The 21,761-nt window shown below is 38.2% G+C and overlaps 1 protein-coding gene across 10 annotated transcripts in view; it reads right to left on the reverse strand.

Moving 5' to 3' along the window:
- Positions 1-1,593: 1,593 nt before the first annotated feature.
- LOC106088092 (CUGBP Elav-like family member 2) overlaps positions 1,594-21,761 on the reverse strand; it is a 596,808-nt gene continuing 576,640 nt past the window's right edge. For 8 of the 10 annotated variants that reach the window (XM_059364555.1, XM_059364553.1, XM_059364562.1 and 5 more), the window contains 2 exons: positions 7,874-8,029; positions 1,594-2,523 (listed from right to left, as the gene is read on the reverse strand). In XM_059364555.1, the coding sequence (XP_059220538.1) occupies positions 2,252-2,523; positions 7,874-8,029 (428 nt within the window). In that variant the 3' untranslated portion in view covers positions 1,594-2,251. The remainder of the gene's footprint in view (positions 2,524-7,873; positions 8,030-21,761) is intronic. The other 2 variants (XM_059364556.1, XM_059364554.1) reach the window with 1 other exon arrangement.

The raw sequence follows: 21,761 nt of genomic DNA on the forward strand, positions 1-21,761 counted from the left end.
GATATGTGAGAAGTTTGCCCCTGTTCCTTAGTGGAATGTTCATGGGCAAAATTTGCATTTACAAAATATGAATTCATCTTTCAGAGAGCCTTATCCTCAAAAGGCCTTAAGGGACATGTAACCTAATTATGACAATATGGGGTTCAAATTCAAGATTTCAAAGAGCAGTGTACGAATTTTATGTTGAACTTTTTAGGCCAAGTATCTAAAGGGTTGTTAATCTTGGTATCAAATTAAAGGCTTTTAGGAGTAAAGTATGAACTGACATTGGCCATATAAAGGCAAGTATTGGAGCATCCACCTATCCTTACCAAAATAGCAATAAACGGACCTTGAACACACACAGTTACTATTAAAATGGTACTTCCTTAAGAAAACGGAATGGTACTTCCTTAAGAAAACGGAATTGTTTGTCGAAAAAATATTACAAACATTTCATTTCTTTGCTTGTAGGAAGGAGGAAGAATTGAAGACAATTGAACATCATCCTGACGGGGATTACAGATGAAGACTTTTTCTTTATCTGGATTCGTTTCAGAAACTTTGTTCTTTAGTCATTGTGGAATACTGTAGGGGTCACAAATGGCTGACTGTAAAAATCTTTAAAGCAGGGAAAGGTGGACATCTGTAGGGTTTTGCAGCGATGAATAGGAGTTGGGGACGGTTGAATATCTATTATGCCATTAAACGACTCTAAACACTAACAGCTTGTTACGGGGATTACAGATGAAGACTTCTTCTTTATCTGGATTCGTTTCAGAAACTTTGTTCTTTTGTCATTGTGGAATACTGTAGGGGTCACAAATAGCTGACTGTAAAAAACTTTGAAGTAGGGAAAGGTGGACATCTGTAGGGTTTTGTAGCGATGTTTAGGAGTTGGGCACGGTTGAACATCTACTATGCCATGCCAAACGACTCTAAATACTAACAGCTTGTTCCACTAAGATTGTGCCATTGAAAATTACCATATTTCTTTCGCTTGTACTATGTAAAAATCAGCTGTTTGTTGACAGACGGATGAACGGACAGACGGACGGACATGGCTAGATCGGCTTAGATTTTTACGCTGATCAAGAATACATATACTTTATAGAGTCGCAAATGAACATTTCGATGTGTTGCAAACGGAATGACAAAATGAATATGCCCCCATCCTTCAATGGTGGGTATAAAAAGTGAAAAAAAGTTTTTTGATCTCTTTTTCCTGTTTAAGCCATAAATCTTACAAATTAATAAAAATAACTAAAAGCCAATAAAAATCATAAAAGAAAATAAAATTGAATTACCCAATCTTTATTGACTGCACCCTTATCCTCTGCCGAGATTGGTTTTTAAGAATGTTAATGTTTTGTTTTAATTCTAACTTATCTAAAAATATTTTATTTTCATTTATTTATGGTAATTACAACTATTATGATTTAATGTTTATAAATAATTGCACACAATAATAATATATTTATATATGACAAAATTGTTTGTTTTTATAAAGAAATAATTTGTGTTTTTTCTCTCTAACACATTTGTAATTTATGACAAAAATTTTTACTTAACTATTTGGCTTTGTCTCTCTGTATGTATACTTAAGAATTTTTTTTCTTTATTAAAAACTATGAAAAAATAAAATAAAACAACAAATATACTTTTATGTATATAGACAACACAAGTATCCTTTATGCGCCCCAAAGGGATTGCATGGGGAAGGATGACAATGAGGTCTAAGGGTTAGGGGAATTTGGTGACTACTTTTACAAAATTTCCACAATAATAACAAAAATATGCAGGCATATGCATGTTTGAATGTATAAAAATTTTGTAACATGTCTTGATTTGTTTATTCTTTGGTTTTACTACTTTAGTGATATTTTTTTATATTTTTTTGTTTTTTTTTTTTTTTAATTTTTGTAAAATACTTCTAATAATGTTGCTATCAGAGAAGCCTCCAAAACCTCTCACATCGATATTGGTCCTTTGGTTCTATTTGTTTGAAATTTTTCCTCTATGTTTTTCTTCTCTTTTTTTTTGTTTTTGACGACTAAAGGCACTCGTATAACAATCTTATATATAAATATATTTAAATGTATACATATATATTATATATATATTTTTCTTAGTTACATTTAAGTTTTCATTTAAGCTATTTTGTTGTTTTTGTTTAGGTTTAGGTTTTCTCTTTGTATGATATTTGGATTTCTTTTCTTTTTTTTTGTAACCTTTAACTTTTATATGTTTTTTTAAGTTTATTTGTCTAACTCTAATAAGGCTTTGCCGCATCTTTGGAACGTTTCAATTGCACCTTTAGACGTTTGGTGCCAATCTGGAAACCATGCATCGCTTGTATGGCTGCTCCGGCCGAATGAGGATTGTCGTACGAAACGAAACCGAAACATTTGGACAGATTTGTTTGTTTATCAATGAAAACTTTGGCAGATAAGACATTACCAAATGGTAGAAATGTTGAAGCGAGATCGGTATCGTTGAATTCCTGAGGTAGGTGGTAAATAAAGAGATTACTGCCTTCGGGACCTGTAACAGAAGAAGAGAAAGAAAAGAAAATTAGAACATAAAATTGATGGGAATCACCAAATTACAACAAACAAATAAGATCAGGCTAAAATCGGCCCGATCGTATCTAAAACACCCTGAAAGCCAGGATCTGATTTGACATGTTGTTTAAAGTAATTTTCTTAGGCAGATTATATGGAAGCTTTATCAGATTATAGAGCGATTAAGTCTCTACTTGCAATGTATCCCAAATATTCCCGAATATTATAACAAAACTCTATATACAATATTTCAATCCAACCACTCTAGGGTGCATTATTTTAGTCAAATCCTAGATTCGAATTGACCAAAGAAGGCTTAAGAATTCAAATACAAAGATAAGTTTATATATTAAACGAGTTCAATCAGACAGTTGTGTTCTTATCATTCTGACATGTTGCTAATGGATCTCTCCTCTAGTACTATTTGTGCTAAGTCCTTCAAGGCTTGAAACGCGAAGTACATGGCATGCCACATTTGCAGAGCAAAGTTACATTTATTTTGTGCCAACAACGATACAAATATTGGCGAATTAATTGCAATGACTGCCTATCAGTTTTCTTTGGTTTTAATGATCAAAGATGCAATTTTACAGATTAGAGAGCTAAAATTCTTAATAAACTCCTCCTTGAGTGCTGAAGTGCCAGAGATACAATAAAACAAATAAAAAGGCATTAAGTTCGGCCAGGCCGAACTTTGGATACCCACCACCTCGGCGATATGTGTAAACCCCCGTTCGTCAGAGTCTGGTGAAAATTGGATAACTTAAGCACCCAAATTCGGCACGGCCATTAAGTGGTCTAATAAATATAAGTCACTGTTCAATTTTGCAGAACAAAATATTGATCTTTTTGGCAGCTATATCCATTGGATATATATTGGAGGCCACCGTAGCGCAGAGGTTAGCATGTCCGCCTATGACGCTAAACGCCTGGGTTCGAATCCTGGCGAAACCTTCAGAAAAAATTTTCAGCGGTGGTTTTCCCCTACTAATGCTGGCAACATTTGTGAGGTACTATGTCATGTAAAACTTCTCTCCAAAGAGGTGTCGCACTGCGGCACGCCGTTCGGACTCGGCTATAAAAAGGAGGCCCCTTGTCATTGAGCTTAAACTTGAATCGGACTGCACTCATTGATATGGGAGAAATTTGCCCCTATTACTTAGTGGAGTGTTCATGGGCAAAATTTGCAAATTTGCAATATCCATATGTAAACCGATCTGAACCATATTAAGATCGAATATCCGGAGGCTCAAACAACTCACTGTTTGACATTTCAGCAAAATCGGATAATAAATAAAGCTTTTATGGGTTTCAGACCCTTTATCGGGAGATCGGTCTATATGGCAGCTATATCTAAATGTAATCCGATCAGAACCATATTTAGGTCAGATGTTGGGAGGCTTTAACCTACTCACTGCTTCAAATTTCAGCGAAATCTGATAATTAATAAAGCTTGTATGGGCTTCAGACCCTTTATCGGGAGATCGGTCTATGTGACAGCTATATCTAAATGTAGTCCGATCAGAACCATATTTATATCGGATGTTGGGAGACTCAAAACAACTCACCGTTTCAAATTTCAGCGAAATCGGGTAATAAATAAAACTTTTACTGTCTTCAGACCTCATATCGGCAGATCGGTATATATGGCAGCTATATCTAAATATAGTCCGATCAGAACCATATTTAGGTCGGATGTTGGGAGGCTTTAACCTACTCACTGTATCAAATTTCAGCGAAATCGGGTAAATAATAAAGCTTTTATGGGCTTCAGACCCTTTATCGAGAGATCGGTTTATGTGACAGCTATATCTAAATATAGTCCGATCAGAACCATATTTAGATCGGATGTTGAGAGGCTTAAACTAACCCACTGTTACGAATTTCAGCGAAATCGGGTAATATACAAAGCTGTTATGGTCTTCAGACCCTTTATCGGATGATCGGTCTATATGGCAACTATATCTAAATATGAACCGATATAATACATATTTAAGTCAGATGTCAGTTTTAATTAATTTAATTTCAGCGAAATCGGATGCAAAATAAAGTTTTTATGGGCTTCAGACCCCTTATCGGCAGATCGGTCTATATGGCAGCTATATTTAAATATGGACCGATATAATACATATTTAGGTCAGATGACAGGAGGCTTAAAATAACCAACAGTTTTTAATCTCAGCGAAATCGGATGCAAAATAAAGTTGTTATAGGCTTCAGACCCTTTATCGGATGATCGGTCTATATGGCAGCTATGTCTACATAAAGTCCAATCTAATCCATATTTAGGTCAGATGTCGGGAGGCTCAGAATAATTCACTGTTTTAAATTTCAGCGAAATCGGGTAACAAATAAAGCTTCTATGGTCTTCAGACCCTTTATCGGCAGATCGGTCTATATGACAGCTATATCCAAATATAGTCCGATTTGGCCCGTTCAAGAACTTAACCAGCGTGCATCAAAAAGACGTATCTGTGGCAAATTTCAGCTCAATATCTCAATTTTTTAAGGCTGTAGAGTGATTACAACGGACGGACTGACAGACGAACAGACACACGGACATCGTTAAATCGTCTTAGAATTTAACGACGAAATTGATATTTCGATGTGTTGCAAAGGGAATGACTAAACGAATATACCCTCTATCCTACGGTGGTGGGTATAAAAAGCAGTGAAAAATAACAAACAAGTAAAAGGTTGCTAAGTTCGGCCGGGCCGAATCTTATATACCCTCCAACGTAAATCGCATTTCTCGAGTTCTTTTCCCAGCTGTTGCTTTTAGCTTGCTTTAGGAAAAAAATGTAAAAAAAGTATATTTGATTAAAGTTCATTCTAAGTTTTATTAAAAATGCATTTACTTTCTTTTAAAAAATCCGCAATTACTTTTTGGGCAACCCAATACTTCATGCTAAATTTTAGCCAAATCGGAGAAGAATTGCGCCCTTTAGTGGTTTAAGAAGTCAAGATCCAAGATCGGTTTATATGGCAGCTATATAGACCGATTAAAGCCATATTAGGCACAGTTGTTGGAAGTCATAACAACCAACTTCATGCAAAATTTCACCCTCACCGGACCCTCCCCCTTACCCAAATTCTCAGAAACGGTAAATCTCGGAGATGGACTTTGAAATTTAAGAAAAATTTTGTGTGCTCTCATATAGTACACTAAAAAAATCAAAATTTGGTATCCAAATTGCGGATGGGGTACCTAGGGCGGACGCCCCACCTTAAAACCTACCAAACATATATTTAGACCAATCACGACAATATGGGACTCAAATTAAAGGTATTTAGGATAAGAAAACGTACCTGACATCCAATTGTCGGACCAATTGTTAGGGGGACCACCCCAACACCCAAAACATCCCTAAATCGGACATATTTACCGACCATGGCAATATGGGACTCAAATGAGAGGTATTTGCGAGTAGAATACGAATCTGATATCCAAATGTGGGACCACGTTTCTGGGCGTCCACCCCTTCCCCAAAACACCCCCCGAACAGGAGTTATTTACTGACCATGGCAGTATGGGGCTTAAATTAAAGGTATTTGAGTGTAGAATTTCGAATTTGATATCCGAATATGGGACCAAGTGTTTGGAGGGCCGCCTCAACCCAAAAACACCCCCCCAAAGGGGACAAATTTACGACCATACCAATATGGGGCCCAAATGAAAGGTCTTTGGGAGTAAAGCTCGCATCTGATATCAATGTTCGGTAAAAGTGTCTATGGGACCACCCCACCCCCACAACACCACCCAAAAAGGAAGTATTTGCTGACTATTCCAATATGAGTCTCAAATAAATGGGTTTTTAGAGTGGAACACGAATCCGATATATATTTTCAAGGCCAACTCACTCAGAGGCCCCCATCCCCAAAAACACCCCCCAAGCCGGTCATGTTTGCCGACTATGGAAATATGAGGCTTAAATGAGAGGTATTTAGGAGTAGACCACGTATCTGATATTACAATTAGTGACCAACTATCTAGGGGACGTCCCACTACCATAACAACCCCCAAATAGGACGTATTTGCTCACCAAGACAATTTGGGTCTTAAAGAGAGTGGAACTTAATATTTATAGTTCTTAGGCCCAACACCCCAAAACCAGACATATTTGACGACTTTTGCAATAAGGATTTTAAATCAGATTTAAAATCCTTATCAAATTCGATATTCAATTTTGGGGCCAATGGCAATATGGGGTTCAAATAAATGACATATAGATATATGAGAATAGAGCACATTGCTGATATATTTTGCGGGCTTAGTGTTTGGGGGACCACCCCAATCCCCAAAACATCCCTAAATCGGACATATTTACCGAACATGTCAATGTGGAGCTTAAATGAAAGGTATTGGGGGGTAGAGCAAGAATTTATGCCCACTTTCGGGACCAATTTTCTGGGGGTCTACCCCTTTCCCAAAATACCCCACAAACAACAATTTTTTAGTGACCGTCGAAATATGGGACTCAAACAAAGGTATTTGGGAGTAGAATACGAATTTGATTTCCAAATATAGGACCATGTATTTAGGGCATCACCCCTTCCCCAAAACCTCCCCCAAAGGGTAAACATTTTTCGACCATGCCAATATGTGGCTCTAATAAAAGGTATTTGAGATTATAAAACGAATTTGATAACCTATTTTGGCGCCATGTGCTTGGGGGACGCCTCATTGTGTAAACTCCCCTTAAACCAATGGCAATATGGGGTTGAAATAAATGGTATTTGAGAGAAGAGCACGATGCTGATATTTTTTCAGGGCCAAGTGTCTGGGGTACCACCTCACCCTCGAAACCCAGACATCATGAGAATATCGGGCTGAATTAAAGTATTTTAAGAATGGAGTACACCTTACATCCAAACTTAAATTCGTAGACCAACAAAGCTCATATGGGATTCAGAAAAAGGCACTTATATTGTTAAACTGTAAGTCAAGCGATATACTGTTTTCATAGCATGGTATTTCACTAAAAGCTCTTCCATTTTCGAAAATAAATATTCCAAGGAAACTTTTGTTCCATATAAAGTAAAAGAAGGCGCAGCGGAGCGGACCCGGGTCAGCTAGTAAATAAATAAAAGTAACTTTTTATTCTGTGTATTGTTGAAGGCACAGCGGAGCATGGGCTAGTTTACACTTGTAAGGGCGTAATTAATAAAATTTTCAACCGACTTAGTACCCATCTGAAGTCCTTGGCCAAATTTTATCAAAATCGGATTTCGGATTTGGGTATTTTTTCTTATAAAAAAAAAACAAATAAAATATTTAAATTAAATTATTAACATTAAAATGTGAAAAAAATATATTTTTTTTAACTTACCTTCAATTTGTTTGCCAGCAACTCCTGCGGCGGCTGCCTGCAGTGCTGTGGCCGCAAGTGGAGCTGAGGCAGCAGCGGCTGCTGCAGCATAAGCACCATTGGTCAAAGGATTAAGCGCTGGGGCATACTGTGATGTAAGAGCATCTGCACCAGTCCCTAAACGTAAAGAGAAGGAGCAAAGAAGAGGAAACACAAAAACATATGAACACAACGGATATATTAGCAAAATTCTTGCTGTTGTTGGAGATAAAAAGGATTTATGGATTTGTATTTTAATTTCATTTCAAATGTTTAATTACTTTAAAACATTTAAATTGTAATACGACAAGGAATTCTTTTAAAGACTTGGCTGGAGTAGGGAAACAAAGTAAGGCTAGGATAGTCGACAGAGGTGGGGATAAAGTTTGAATGATCAAAAAAAAAATATCTTGTACTAATAATTTCGTTGTAAATTTTATTTTAGAGCGGTGAACACTTAAAACACTAACTGTAAAGGGCCAAAAATATTCATACACTCAAGCACACACCATACATTACAATGAAAGAGGATATGAAAAGGACCTTATGTTATTTGTATTTTTTAAAGGCACATACACACACACACACACACATACACGTACAACATCGAAAAGTAACGTTTAGCATTATGCTAAGTTAACATTGCGACAAAAGTATTCCTAAGGGAGGGAATTGAAATATGTTTTCCAAAAGGACACCTAGCAATTATTTGAATGCGTCCGTCTGTATGAGTATTTGGCTGGGTCCTAGCTACACTTTTTGGTCTTTTGCAAATATGGCAAGCATGGCTGGCTGTAGCTATGTATGTATATGTGTGTAAGCACAATTGTGAATGAGTTTATGATTGTCTGCAATTTGGTGTTGTAGCCAGTTTTAATTGTAGCATGTGAGTCCTTTCTAATTATACGAATACAAGTGTGTAATAATTTTATGCTTTTGTTTTTATTTTTATTGTGTGTGTAAGGGTAAGCAAAGGTTTTAAGGGTGAGCGTTTGAATCTATATTAAAATACATAAATAACAAAACAAACAACAGCAAAAAAAAACACATGAACATGAACCAGAGGTATTTTTTAAACATCATCAACAAGGACTCTAGTAAAATATAAACAAAAGGAATTTACAAAAAAAAAAACACAGAATTAAATCTACTTCACTTAAAAAACAGCATGAAAATTTGTTTACCCAAAAGTGCGAGCAGCATGGTATGAGTATCTGTTTTTATAAATTTTTTAAACTATAAAAATATGGTATATCTAAGGACTACTTAGGGAATATATTAAACTAATTTATAAGATGGGATACAGAGACCCTGGGATTTATGAACATAGCGCCAAAGCAAGAGATAAGATAAATAGTTTTCAATTATCAGCATTACTTCAGAAGGAAGCTTTGTTGTGCTCCATCTAACCGCCATATGACCAAAGGTCAAGCTGTAGGCAAGGTAAGAATTCATAATCAAGCCTGGAAAGACGAATTATGAAGCTCCTAAGGCCTACTTAACAATAAGCCTTATGTTAGGTTAGGCTGAAAAGAGGGTGTAGATATTAATCCGCCCCATGCCACTATGGACATACACCTAAGCCAGTAATCGACTTGTTGTGCGCTCTAAAAACTATAAAGTAACAAGTAAAAGCGTGCTAAGTTCGGCCAGGCCGAATCTTATATACCCTCCACCATGGACCGCATTTGTCGAGTTCTTTTCCCAACATCTCAGGCAAAACACGATATAAGAAAAGATTTGCTCTGCTATTAGAGCGATATCAAGATATGGTCCGGTTTGGACCACAATTAAATTTTATGTTGGAGACCTGTGTAAAATTTCAGCCAATTCGAATAAGAATTGCGCCCTTTGGGGGCTCAAGAAGTAAAATAGAGAGATCGATTTATATGGGAGCTGTATCAGGCTATAGACCGATTCAGACCATAATAAACAAGTATGATGATGATCATGAGAGGATCCGTCGTACAAAATTTCAGGCAAATCGGATAATAATTACGACCTCTTGAGGCTCAAGAAGTCAAAATCGCAGATCGGTTTATATGACAGCTATATCAGGTTATGAACCGATTTGAACCATACATAGCACAGTTGTTGGATATCATGACAAAACACGTCGTGCGAAATTTCATTCCAATCGGATAAGAATTGCGCACTCTAGAGGCTCAAGAAGTCAAAACCCAAGATCGATTTATATGACAACTATATCAGGTTATGTACCGATTTGAACCATACTTGGCACAGTTGTTGGATATCATGACAAAACACGTCGTGCAAAATTTCATTCCAATCGGATAAGAATTGCGCACTCTAGAGGCTCAAGAAGTCAAGACCCAAGATCGGTTTATATAGCAGCTATATCAGGTTATGGATCGATTTAAACCATACTTGGCACAGTTGTTGATTATCAAAACAAAACACGTCATGCAAAATTTCATTCCAATCAAGTAAGAATTGCGCCCTCTAGAGGCTCATGAAGTCAAGACCCAAGATCGATTTATATGGCAGCTATATCAAAACATGGACCGATATGGCCCATTTACAATACCAACCGACCTACACTAATAGGAAGTATTTGTGCAAAATTTCAAGCGGCTAGCTTTACTCCTTCGGAAGTTAGCGTGCTTTCGACAGACAGACGGACGGACGGACAGACGGACGGACATGGCTAGATCGACATAAAATGTCACGACGATCAAGAATATATACACTTTATAGGGTAATTGTTATCAATACCACTCCCCTAAGTTGGTTCATGTCTGGTATTATGTCCCCACCTAAGTACCGTTGTCTAGAAAACCGGGCAATGACATAGGAAATGAACCAACGTCTCATCAAATTCCCCGCACTTGCTATCACTTGCCCCACCGATTTTACATAAGTGAGCTCGTAGTCCTATGTGTCCCGTTATGATAACAATAGCTATACTGACGTCCTTCTTGCTTCCTTTCAGTAATAGTCAAGTCCCCTCACGATCTGGATCACCCCATAGGATTTTCGCCGTCCTATCGACGGTTTCGCTAATCCACAGTGTTACATGCCAATGCCTTTAAATCGGACTTCGTCGACCCGAAAAGCTTCGGGTTAACCAAGTTTATTGATGGCAGTCCTCTGGCCTTCACTGCCAAATCGTCTGCCCTTTCATTCCCCCTTACTCCGTTATGGGCCGGTATACAAACGATACGGATTGTGCCATCCTCAGAGAAGGCGTTAATCTCCTTACACAGTAGGACAGTTCGTGACCTTACGCGCCAGGTTGTTACTGCCCTTAAGGCCATTTTACTATCCATTAAGATGATCACACTCGAAGTCCTCACGTTAACACCACACCACCTCACGCATTCCGCGATCACCGGATCTCCGCCTGCAGGACCGTATTATGGTCAAGCAGTCTAAATTTTCTCAGTCCTTGGGTTCTCAATGTAGACCCCCAGACCCACTCTGTCCTCTAGCTTTGATCGATCCGTTTAACATGATCTTCCAGAAAGCAATACTAGGGTTCTGTCAGTCCTTGACTGTGCCGCTGGCAGAAGTAACTCACACTCGACCTCAAGTATCCAATCGGAAACCTCTTCCCTTTCTTCTAGGTTTCCTATCGTCGTCTCGATTATACCGCGATGGTATGAGCTGCTCCCATCCTCAATCTATTCTCCCATCGCCTTAAGGGTCATAGCCGCAGACGCTGCCTCAATGGGTCATATACCGAGAATAGTCTCCAGTGCCCTAGTGGGCGTGGTCCTCATATCCCCGCCTATGCCAAGACAACATGTTCTCTGAACATTTTATATGGTCCTTATGTTGCACTTTTTCTCCATAGCAGTACACCAATCTACTGAGGCGTAAGAAAGTATAGGTCTAATCAAGCTCCTGTAGAGCAAGTGGACTATACTTTAAGTACTTGAATGGACCAGATCGGAATATATTTGGATATAGCTGTCATATAGACCGATCTGGTGATTAAGGGTCTTAAGCCCGTAAAAACAGATTTTTTTTACAATTTTGCTGAAATTTGGAACAGGAAGTTGTACTAGGGGTCCCGATATTAAAACCGAATATGGCCCATATCGAACTATATTTACATACAGAAGGCATATATACCGATATGACGGCGTATTTATTATCCGATTTCGTTAAAATTAGAAACACGGAGATATTTTAAACCTCCCAATATCGGTCTTTAGATATAGCTGTCATATAGGCGATCGATTAGGGGACTTGATCCTATAAAAGCTGCATTTATAACCCGATTTTTCTGAAACTTGAAATAGTGAATTGTTTGAGGTTTTCCGTCATCACACCTAAATATTGTCCAGATCGGACTTCATTTAGATATAACTCCCATATATAGATAATTAATACATACATGGTGGTGGGTATCCAAAGTTCGGCACGTCCGCTTCGATAGTAAACAAAAACCCAAATCACGGGATAATATGTGCCCTAGGGGGCCGCCCCAATCCCAAAAAACTCCTCATGTACCTATATTGGACGATCATGACAATATGCGACTCAAATGAAAGGCATTTGGCAGTACATTACGAATTTAATCTAGAAGAAGCTGTAGGCTATACAATTTGTTAATATCGGTAGGGGTATGGACCCTCGCCCTTCCCCAAAAGCACCACTCAAATATAAAACTGGACCAATAGGGACATTATGGGACTCAAATCAATGGCACTCTAGATTAGGGTATGCATTTGATATTAAAATTTGGGTCCAAGTACCTAGGGGCCATTTCGTCCCCAAAATGCTTTCAAATGGCCATTTTGGTCGATCATGACAAAATGTGACTCAAATGACTCAATTATGAATACGTTATTAAAAATGAGGTTCAAGTAACAGGGGGCAACATTGCACTTTATAGGGCGCAACTCCGATTTCGCTGAAATTTAGTGTGTAGATGTGGCTTGACCCCAGGAGCATTAATTTTGAATTCCAATTGTTCGACAAAATCGCCCACGTGGACCGAACCAGAAGGCAAAATTGTGTGATCCGTTCTGGTGCCCTGAGCTCCTTTTCCAGCTGATGATTGTGATTACAGGAGAAGTTTTTTTATCATCAAATATGCTCTTGCTGGCAGTTACCTTTGGTCAGACCAGCTGGGCTCAAGTATACGGCAAGATTTTCTTAACCCTGAAGGGCACTATGCTAATCACTCTCGAGTGTAACAGGCTATATTCTGATGGGACTGGGCTCAGGTATTGTATGCAGTTCCATAGACTGTAAGTCAGTGAGGCTTCTTTTCATTTGCTTAGGACATCAGGCAACGTAAGACTTCAGGGTATACCGTAAATTTAAGGTGTTGTTCTAATTGTTCGACTATTCTGCTTTCTCGCTCCAATGTCCACATGAGGTGGTTCATGTGGACATTGGAGCGAGAAAGCAGAATAGTCTGGTTAATCTGACAATGGTGTTTTTGGCTTCTTGTCCAGCTGTCGCAATGATTTTGATTGCAGGAGTAATTATTCTGCCATCAGTTGTGTTACTGGTTAAGTGGGGTGCGATCTAGGTCGCAGTCGTCCTTTGATCAGAAGATCCCAGTCCCATGGCAGGCGCTTGTACATACTGGATTGACCCGATGGAGTCCTCCATCGCAAGAGCAGCCGCCTCAGTCTACAACACACTATTCCAACAACATCAGAAGATCTGAGTTCATGCATTAATTCCATTTCCAATGATTTTCTCAACGACCATTTTCGTAATGATTCGTGAAGAGCGATGTTAAGCATCTTTGTTCCTTCAGAGTCTTGCGACTCTTCGAGGTATCTGGTCAATCCACCCTTCCTGCAAGATTTTGAGGCACCCATCGTTAGATACTGTGTGCTCTTTTCAGGTCCCTGCTCGGGCGCCACTATAACAATATGGATATTTTGATGCCAAATCCCGTGTTCCCAAGTAGCGGAGAGCTGTGTCAATACTTTATCTATTTGCTGGTAAATAACCATTTGGCGAATGACCTCTTTTTGACATATTTTCAAAGGCAACAGAAGACACAACCTCTACCAAAAATACTATCTCTATCTCTTTCGCCCATAATCGATTGTTTAATCCCAGCTTATTGTTTGGTAAATACCATCCCATTAGGAAATAGCGGAAGACTGGTATTGTAATGAACGGTTAAACTAAAGTTTGAGTACTTAGTTTGAGCTTAGCGAAATCGCTAAGCTATTCCTCTTCACAGTGAATAAAGCTGTATCTAGTTGGGATATAACATTATTGGTCATGCTAACTTCTATCTCATATGCGTTGGGATGAAAACGACAAGGGAGAAGCGAGAGCCGATGTCGTTTTCTAGCGTTCGAAGCCATCAATATAACATCAAAAAAAAAAAAAAATAAAGAAAGAAAAGACGCACAGAATCATGTGTATGCCATGGAGATTGTGTAATTGTGTAGACAAAAAATCTGCCATTACAACTATAGACAGGGTTGTCGAGCATGGCTAATGTGGTATTTATATCATAGAGGCGTTTTTGGAAATAAATGAGATATAAGGCCTGCGTATAGCCCTAATATGGCCAATGAGTTATTCTAACCAAATGACGAAACGCTTCCCCTAGTGTTGGGTATGTGTGGTGATCTCTGGCTTTCCTTTTCCATTGCAAAAAATCCCCGATCATTGAGCTCATCTCAAAAGAGAAACAAACGAAAAGAGGAGGGAAACCTTTTGATATTATCCGTCTAATATTAACGATATAATACCATCTTTTTTAATATTTCGATAAAAAGTGTTCTTCATCAACTATTTTACCACCATAGGCCTTAGTTTTTATTTGCCATAGTTCAAGTGTAATCATAAATGTGTAAAAAAATACTGTCTGGTTGTATGACTTAAAAAAATAAAAATATTTATGTTTTTTAGTGATTACAGAAAACAACAAAAGACAAAAATGAAATGGGAAAACATTGGAAAAAACACATTTTACACAAAAGGATTTCAAATTGGTGCCCTGCATCCACAGAGATCACTCGAGTGTACAATGCAAATATATGTATAACAAAAAAGGTATTTTCGCTGACTCGCATCCATTGTTTTGTTGGTTTTAACTTGAGACTCCTCTATTGTTGATTTTAATTGAGGTGCTCGAAAATAAAAGGAAGAAACGAATAGAATTAAATGGAAACACATAAGCCAGTGAAGAGTCTTGAGGTGTAGAATTGTAAAGAGTAGTATTTTTTTTTTGGTACACAGAAAAAAATAAAAATCGGTTTCAATCACCATTAATTAATAGATTCAATTATTTTTTAATTGAAACTGCTTCAATCACAAACATAGTCTTGAAGAAGTAATTGAAAAAATTTAAATTAAAAAAAAATACATATTCAATTAAACAATGATTGAAGTTTTTAAACACTTTTTTAATTCAATTGATCCAATTAAAAAAGTGATTAAAATTTGTTCAAAATTTTCAATTGATTTTTTAATTAATCCAATTAAAACAAGTAAATTCGAATCGTGCCGAACTTTTGAAATCCACCACCATGGATATATTGATCATCTTATTTTATAACAACTCCCCTACCATATCCATAGTAATATACAAATATAAGCGGGTCTGGATCATATTTGATTCAGATCCCGAGAACTCTTATACAAGTCACAGTCTCAGCAGTTTCTCTCAAAAAATAAGCTTTTTATGGTATTAAAACCCTAAATTGGAAAATCGGTCTATATGGCAGCTATATCTAAATATAGTCTGATCTAGACCCTATGCAGGTAAGATGACGGGAGGCTTACTACAACTCACTGTTTCAATGAAATCGGGTAATAAATGTGGCTTTCATAGGCTCAAGACCCTTAATCGACTGATCGGTCTATATGGCAGCTATGTCAAAAAATCGGAAAGGACATGCCTAGATCGTCTTAGATTTTTACGACGATCAATTTATCGCCATTCCTATGGGTGAACACCATTGCAAATTGCAAATTTTGCCCATGAACATTCCACTAAGGAGCAGGTGCAATCTTCTCAAATATCAATGAGTGCAGTCCGATACAAGTTTAAGCTGATAAGGGGCCTCCATTTTATAGCCCAGTTCGAACGGCGTCCCGCAGTGCGACACCTCTTTATGACAAAGTACCTCACAAATATTGCCAGCATTAGGAGGGGAAAACCAGCGCTGAAAATTTTTTCTCATGGTCTCGACAGGATTTGAACCCAGGTATTCAGCGTCATAGACGGATATGCTAACCTCTGCGCTATGGTGGCCTCCTACCATAAATGACCTATTACGGATGCTGACTGAGGAGGGATTTGAGCCCGTCCGCTACGAAGACGATGTTATAATACTTATAAGGGGTAAATATCCGAACCAGCTATGCAGAAGGCCCGAAAAGGTCTTGCATATAGCATATGACTGGGCTAGACCCAGAGGTCTCAGAGTTAACCCAGAGAAGACTGAAATATCCATGTTCAGGAGGAAGATGAAGGTGGTCCAATTTAACGCACCACGTTTCCTCAATAAAATGATTTCGATATCTGACAAGGTCAAATACTTAGGTGTGATCTTGGACAGGAAACTGAATTGGAAGTGTCACATTAAGAAGCGTAATGGGAAGGCTCACAGATGTTGGGCACTATGCAGACGAGTCGTAGGCTCGAAATGGGGCCTGAATCCGAGTATAGTTTACTGTCCGTCCGCCCGTCCGTCCGCCCGTCAATACGTCTGTCTGTCGAAAGCACGCTAACTTTCGAAGGAGGAAAGCTAGCCGGTCCATGTTTTGATATAGGTGCCATATGGGTCTTGACTTCTTGAGCCTCTAGAGGGCTCAATTCTTATACGATTGGAATGAAATTTGGCACGAGGTTTTTGTTATGATATCGAACAACTGTGCCAAGTATGGCTTAAATCGGCCCATAACCTGATATAGCTGTCATATAAACCGATCTTGGGTCTTAACTTCTTGAGCCTCTAGAGGTCGCAAATCTTATCCGATTGAATGAAATTTTCACGACGTGTTTTGCTATGACTTCCAACAATTGTGTTAAGTATGATTCAAGTCGGTACGTAACCTGATATAGCTGTCATATAAACCGATCTGGGGACTTGACTTCTTGAGCCACTAGAGGGCGCAATTCTTATCCGATTTGAATGAAATTTTGCACGAAGTATTTTGTTATGATATCCAATAACTGTGCCAAGTATGATTCAAATCGGTCCATAAGCTGATGTAGCTGTCATATAAACCGATCTTGGGTCTTGACTTCTTGAGCCTCTAGAGGGCGCAATTCCTATCCTATTTGGCTGAAATTTTGCATGACGTATTTTATTATGACTTTCAACAACTGTGCCAAATGAGGTTCAAATCGGTCAATAACCTGATATAGCTGCCATATAAACCGATCTGGGATCTTGACTTCTTGAGCCTCTAGGGGTCGCAATTTTTATCCGGTTTGCCTGAAATTTTGTACGACGGATCCTATCATGACCATCCACATACGTGTTTATTATGGTCTGAATCGGTCTATAGCCTGGTACAGCTCCCATATAAATCGATCTCTTTATTTTACTTCTTGAGCCCCCAAAGGGCGCAATTCCTATGCGAATTGGCTACATTTTACATAGGTCTCCAACATTTAATTTAATTGTGGTCCGAACCGGACCATATCTTGATATCGCTCTAATAGCTGAGCAAATCTTTTCTTTTATCCTTTTTTTGCCTAAGAAGAGATGCCTTGGAAAAGAACTCGACAAATGCGATCCATGGTGGAGGGTATATAAGATTCGGCCCGACCGAACTTAGCACGTTCTTACTCGTGTTTTCTGTTTAATTCAAAAACATGCATTAATGTGGAGTTGGGCTCAAGTGAGATCTGCAGGGTTCGGTAATTAAAGTGTTGAAATGATCACTGGAAGATGAAGGATAAATTATACCCTCCACCCTAGGACTGAAATATACTTTGTCATGCCTTTAGACACTCTTTGAAACATTGATGTTGGATTCATTGAAGTCATACCATATGATTAATGACTAACTGTCTGTCTGTCTGTAGATGTATGTGTCCTTTGTACCTCATATTTCCTTTCTCCCTTTATCACATCTCATCATTGTGCAGCCCCGCCATACACCAATAAACTCCAAATTTCATTTCAAATTTGCTTTCCTTTTTTATCAAAAAGAAAATGTTTTTCATTACTTTTACATGGAATTCGGAAAGGAAATTGAATATCTTTACAACGGTCACATTCTTCAGAGTTTCCCCAATAATTTAATAAACATCAAAGCGACACAACAGAAGAAGAATTCCTCATATCTGTTGAATGTTGTGATGAGAGGAAAACTGTGTGCACTTTTTTTTTCCCACATGCAAAATATCAATAGAATGGTGAACTTTTGTTGTGATGACAAAAATTGCTTTTCATGCATTCGGCGCCAGAAAAATTCTGCATAAAGGACCTCACACAAAAAAAAAGTGTCCACTGAATGGAATGTAATAAATGAAAATATTGAATTGGCTGGGGGTGGGTAGAAGGCTGAAAGTGTGCAGGGTAGTTGAATGAAATCAAATAAAACTAACATGAACGTTAAAATTCAAACGAATTCAAATTTGTTGCGGCACATACGTTGGCTCAAAACAAACGCGAAAATATGAAAAAAGTTAAAGAGGTTAAAATTGGCAAGGCCGAATCTTGGATATCCTATACCATGGATTGATATGAACCCCATACCTCTGATGTGGATGTCCAATATCGGAAAAATACCATTTGAATGGTGTTATATTATTTGGATAAAATAGGCGCTTGGGAGATTTTACATTTAATCAGGGGGTCGGTTTATGTGGGACCAATCTCTGGTTATGGGCTGTCTGTTAATATATTTTTATACCCTACACCATAAGATGGGGGTATACTAATTTCTCCATTCTGTTTGTAACACCTCGAAATATGCGTCTGAGACCCCATAAAGTTTATATATACTTGATCGTCATGTGATTGTAAGTCGATCTAGCGATGTCCGTCCGTCCGTCTGTCCGTCCGTCTGTCTGTCGAAAGCACGCTAACTTTCGAAGGAGTAAGCTAGCCGCTTGAAATTTTGCACAAATAATTTTTATTAGTGTAGGTCGGTTGGAAATGTAAATGGGCCAAACCGGTCCATGTTTTGATATAGCCGACATATAAACCGATCTTGGGTCTTGACTTCTTTAGCCTCTAGAGGGCGCAATTCTCACCCGATTTGGGTGTAATTTTGCATGAGGTGTTTTGGTATCATTACCCACAACTGCGACAAGTATGGTTTAAATCGGTCTGTTTTGATACAGCTCCATTTAAACCGATCTTGGGACTTGACATCTTTAGCCTCTAGAGGGCGCAATTCTCACCCGATTTGGCTGAAATTTTGCATGAGGTGTTTTATTATAACTTCCAACTATTGTGCTAAGTATGGTTCAAATCGGTTTATAATCAGGTATAGCTGCCATATAAATCGATCTTAGATTTTGGTTTCTTGAGCCTCTAGAGGGCGCAATTTTCACCCGATTTGACTGAAATTTTGCCCGTGGTGTTTTGGTATCATTTCCATTACTGCGCCAAGTATGGTTTAAATCGGTCTACGTTTTCATATAGCTGCCATATAAACCGATCTGGGATCTGGACTTCTTCAGCCTCTGGAGGGCGTAATTCTCGTCCGATTTGACTGAAATTTTGCACGAAGTGTTTTATTATAACTTCCCACTAATGTGCCAAGTATGGTTCAAATCGGTTCATAATCTGGTATAGTTGCCATATAAACCGATCTTGGGTCTTGACTTCTTGAGCCTCTAGAGGGCACAAATTTTGCACGTAGTGTTTTGGTACCACTTCCAACAGCTGTGTTAAGTATGATTCAAATCGGTTCATAATGTGGTATAGCTGCCATATAAACCGATCTTGGGTCTTGACTTCTTGAGCCTCTAGAGGGCGCAATTCTCATCCGATTTGGCTGAAATTTTACATGAGGTGTTTTATTATAACTTCCAACTACCGTACACTGTATCGGTACATAACCTGATATAGCTTCCATATAAACCGACCCGGGATCTTGACTTCTTGAGCCTCTGGAGGGCGCAATTCTCATCCGATTTGTTTGAAATTTTGCACGTAGTGTTTTGGTACCACTTCCAACAGCTGTGTAAAGTATGATTCAAATCGGTACAGAACCTGATATAGCTGCCATATAAACCGATCCGGGATCTTGACTTCTTGAGCCTCTAGAGGGCGCAATTCTCATCCGATTTGGCAGATTTTTTGTACAACGGCTTTTCTCATGACCTTCAACATACGTGTCTAATATGGTCTGAATCGATCTATAGCTTAATACAGCTCCCATATAAACCTATCTCCCGATTTAGCTTCTTGAGCCCCTACAAGGCATAATTTTTATCCGAATGAACTGAAGTATTACACATTGACTTCTACAATAATCAGCATTCATTTATGGTCCGAATCGGACTATAACTTGATATATTGGGTTGCCCAAAAAGTAATTGCGGATTTTTTATATAGTCGGCGTTGACAAATTTTTTCACAGCTTGTGACTCTGTAATTGCATTCTTTCTTCTGTCAGTTATCAGCTGTTACTTTTAGCTTGCTTTAGAAAAAAGTGTAAAAAAAAATATATTTGATTAAAGTTCATTCTAAGTTTTATTTCTTTTTAAAAATCCGCAATTACTTTTTGGGCAACCCAATAGCTCCAATAGCATAACAGTTCTTATTCAATATTCTTTGAGAGAGCGCATGGAACTCGACAAATGCGATCCATGGTGGAGGGTTTATTAGATTCGGCCCGGACGAACTTAGCCCACTCTTACTTGTTACTACTGCTATAAGCATGTGTGTTGAAAATAATAGCAGCACCAACATGAAAAACTGCAGCATATTGGTCTGAACCCCAATATAGCCTTAGACCAATATGGTGTTACCAATTCAATAACAAAACTAGCATACCACTCATCCCATGGTGTAGAGTATAAAACTGCTTCACCAACATGACTTTAACGAAACAATGGAGTTATTTGGTCATGCATTTTTTCGCTTTTATTTCAGATTTCATATTTTTTGTTAACTGCAAATAACAACCACAGCGTCAATGCCAGCAAACGAATCCGGTGATAAACGGCGGACAAAAGACAAAACGGTAGTGTTGGCAGCAACAGAAAAAAAAAAATTGGATAAAATCGTCTACAAATTCCGCCAAATGAATAACAGTCAATATGGTTTTGGCTTGTGTGTGTTTTTTTTTTGTCGTTTGTATTCCTGCAATATTGATAACATGCTGGTTTTTGAAAAGAGTTGGGCGTCAAGAAGGTGTGGGGCAATGCAGTACAACTATGAATAAAAAATTGTCAAACTTTGTCCTTAAGTTTTAATCAAAAAATGTTGTAACAGCGGGGATTTTTTAATTTTCTTGCTCACAACGAAAATTGTATTTTTATACACAATTTTTTAACTAAAATATGAGCAACTATTCAAAATGTCTCCAGCATTAGTGGGAGCAGAGGGAGTCTATAAACGATGGAAATGGGTTTTAAGGTTTTTCCAGGATTTATGATAAAAGGCCAGTGAATCACCCAAGGCAGGAATCCTACTGCTTGTAAAAATGCCCGATATCACCACGTAGAATGGTGACTAACGACGGATCGGAAACTAAAGATTTTGGGCTTACCAGCCGATGAACGCTATATCTAAGCATGTCAAGTGAGGTCCACTCTTGAAGTTAACACAATTCAAAGGTCAATAAGAATTTGGAGTTTGCCTACGAATCGGCTTATCTTCACTTAGGGGAAAGGGGGCTTATAAAGCTCAATTGAAGAACAGTCCTTCGAAAATGAAAGAGAAACTTATCCAAATGCTTACCTTTATTCCCAATGTGATTCGTAACTAAACTACTAACT

This window comes from Stomoxys calcitrans, chromosome 3 (assembly GCF_963082655.1).
Source record: "Stomoxys calcitrans chromosome 3, idStoCalc2.1, whole genome shotgun sequence".
Taxonomy (NCBI): domain Eukaryota; kingdom Metazoa; phylum Arthropoda; class Insecta; order Diptera; family Muscidae; genus Stomoxys; species Stomoxys calcitrans.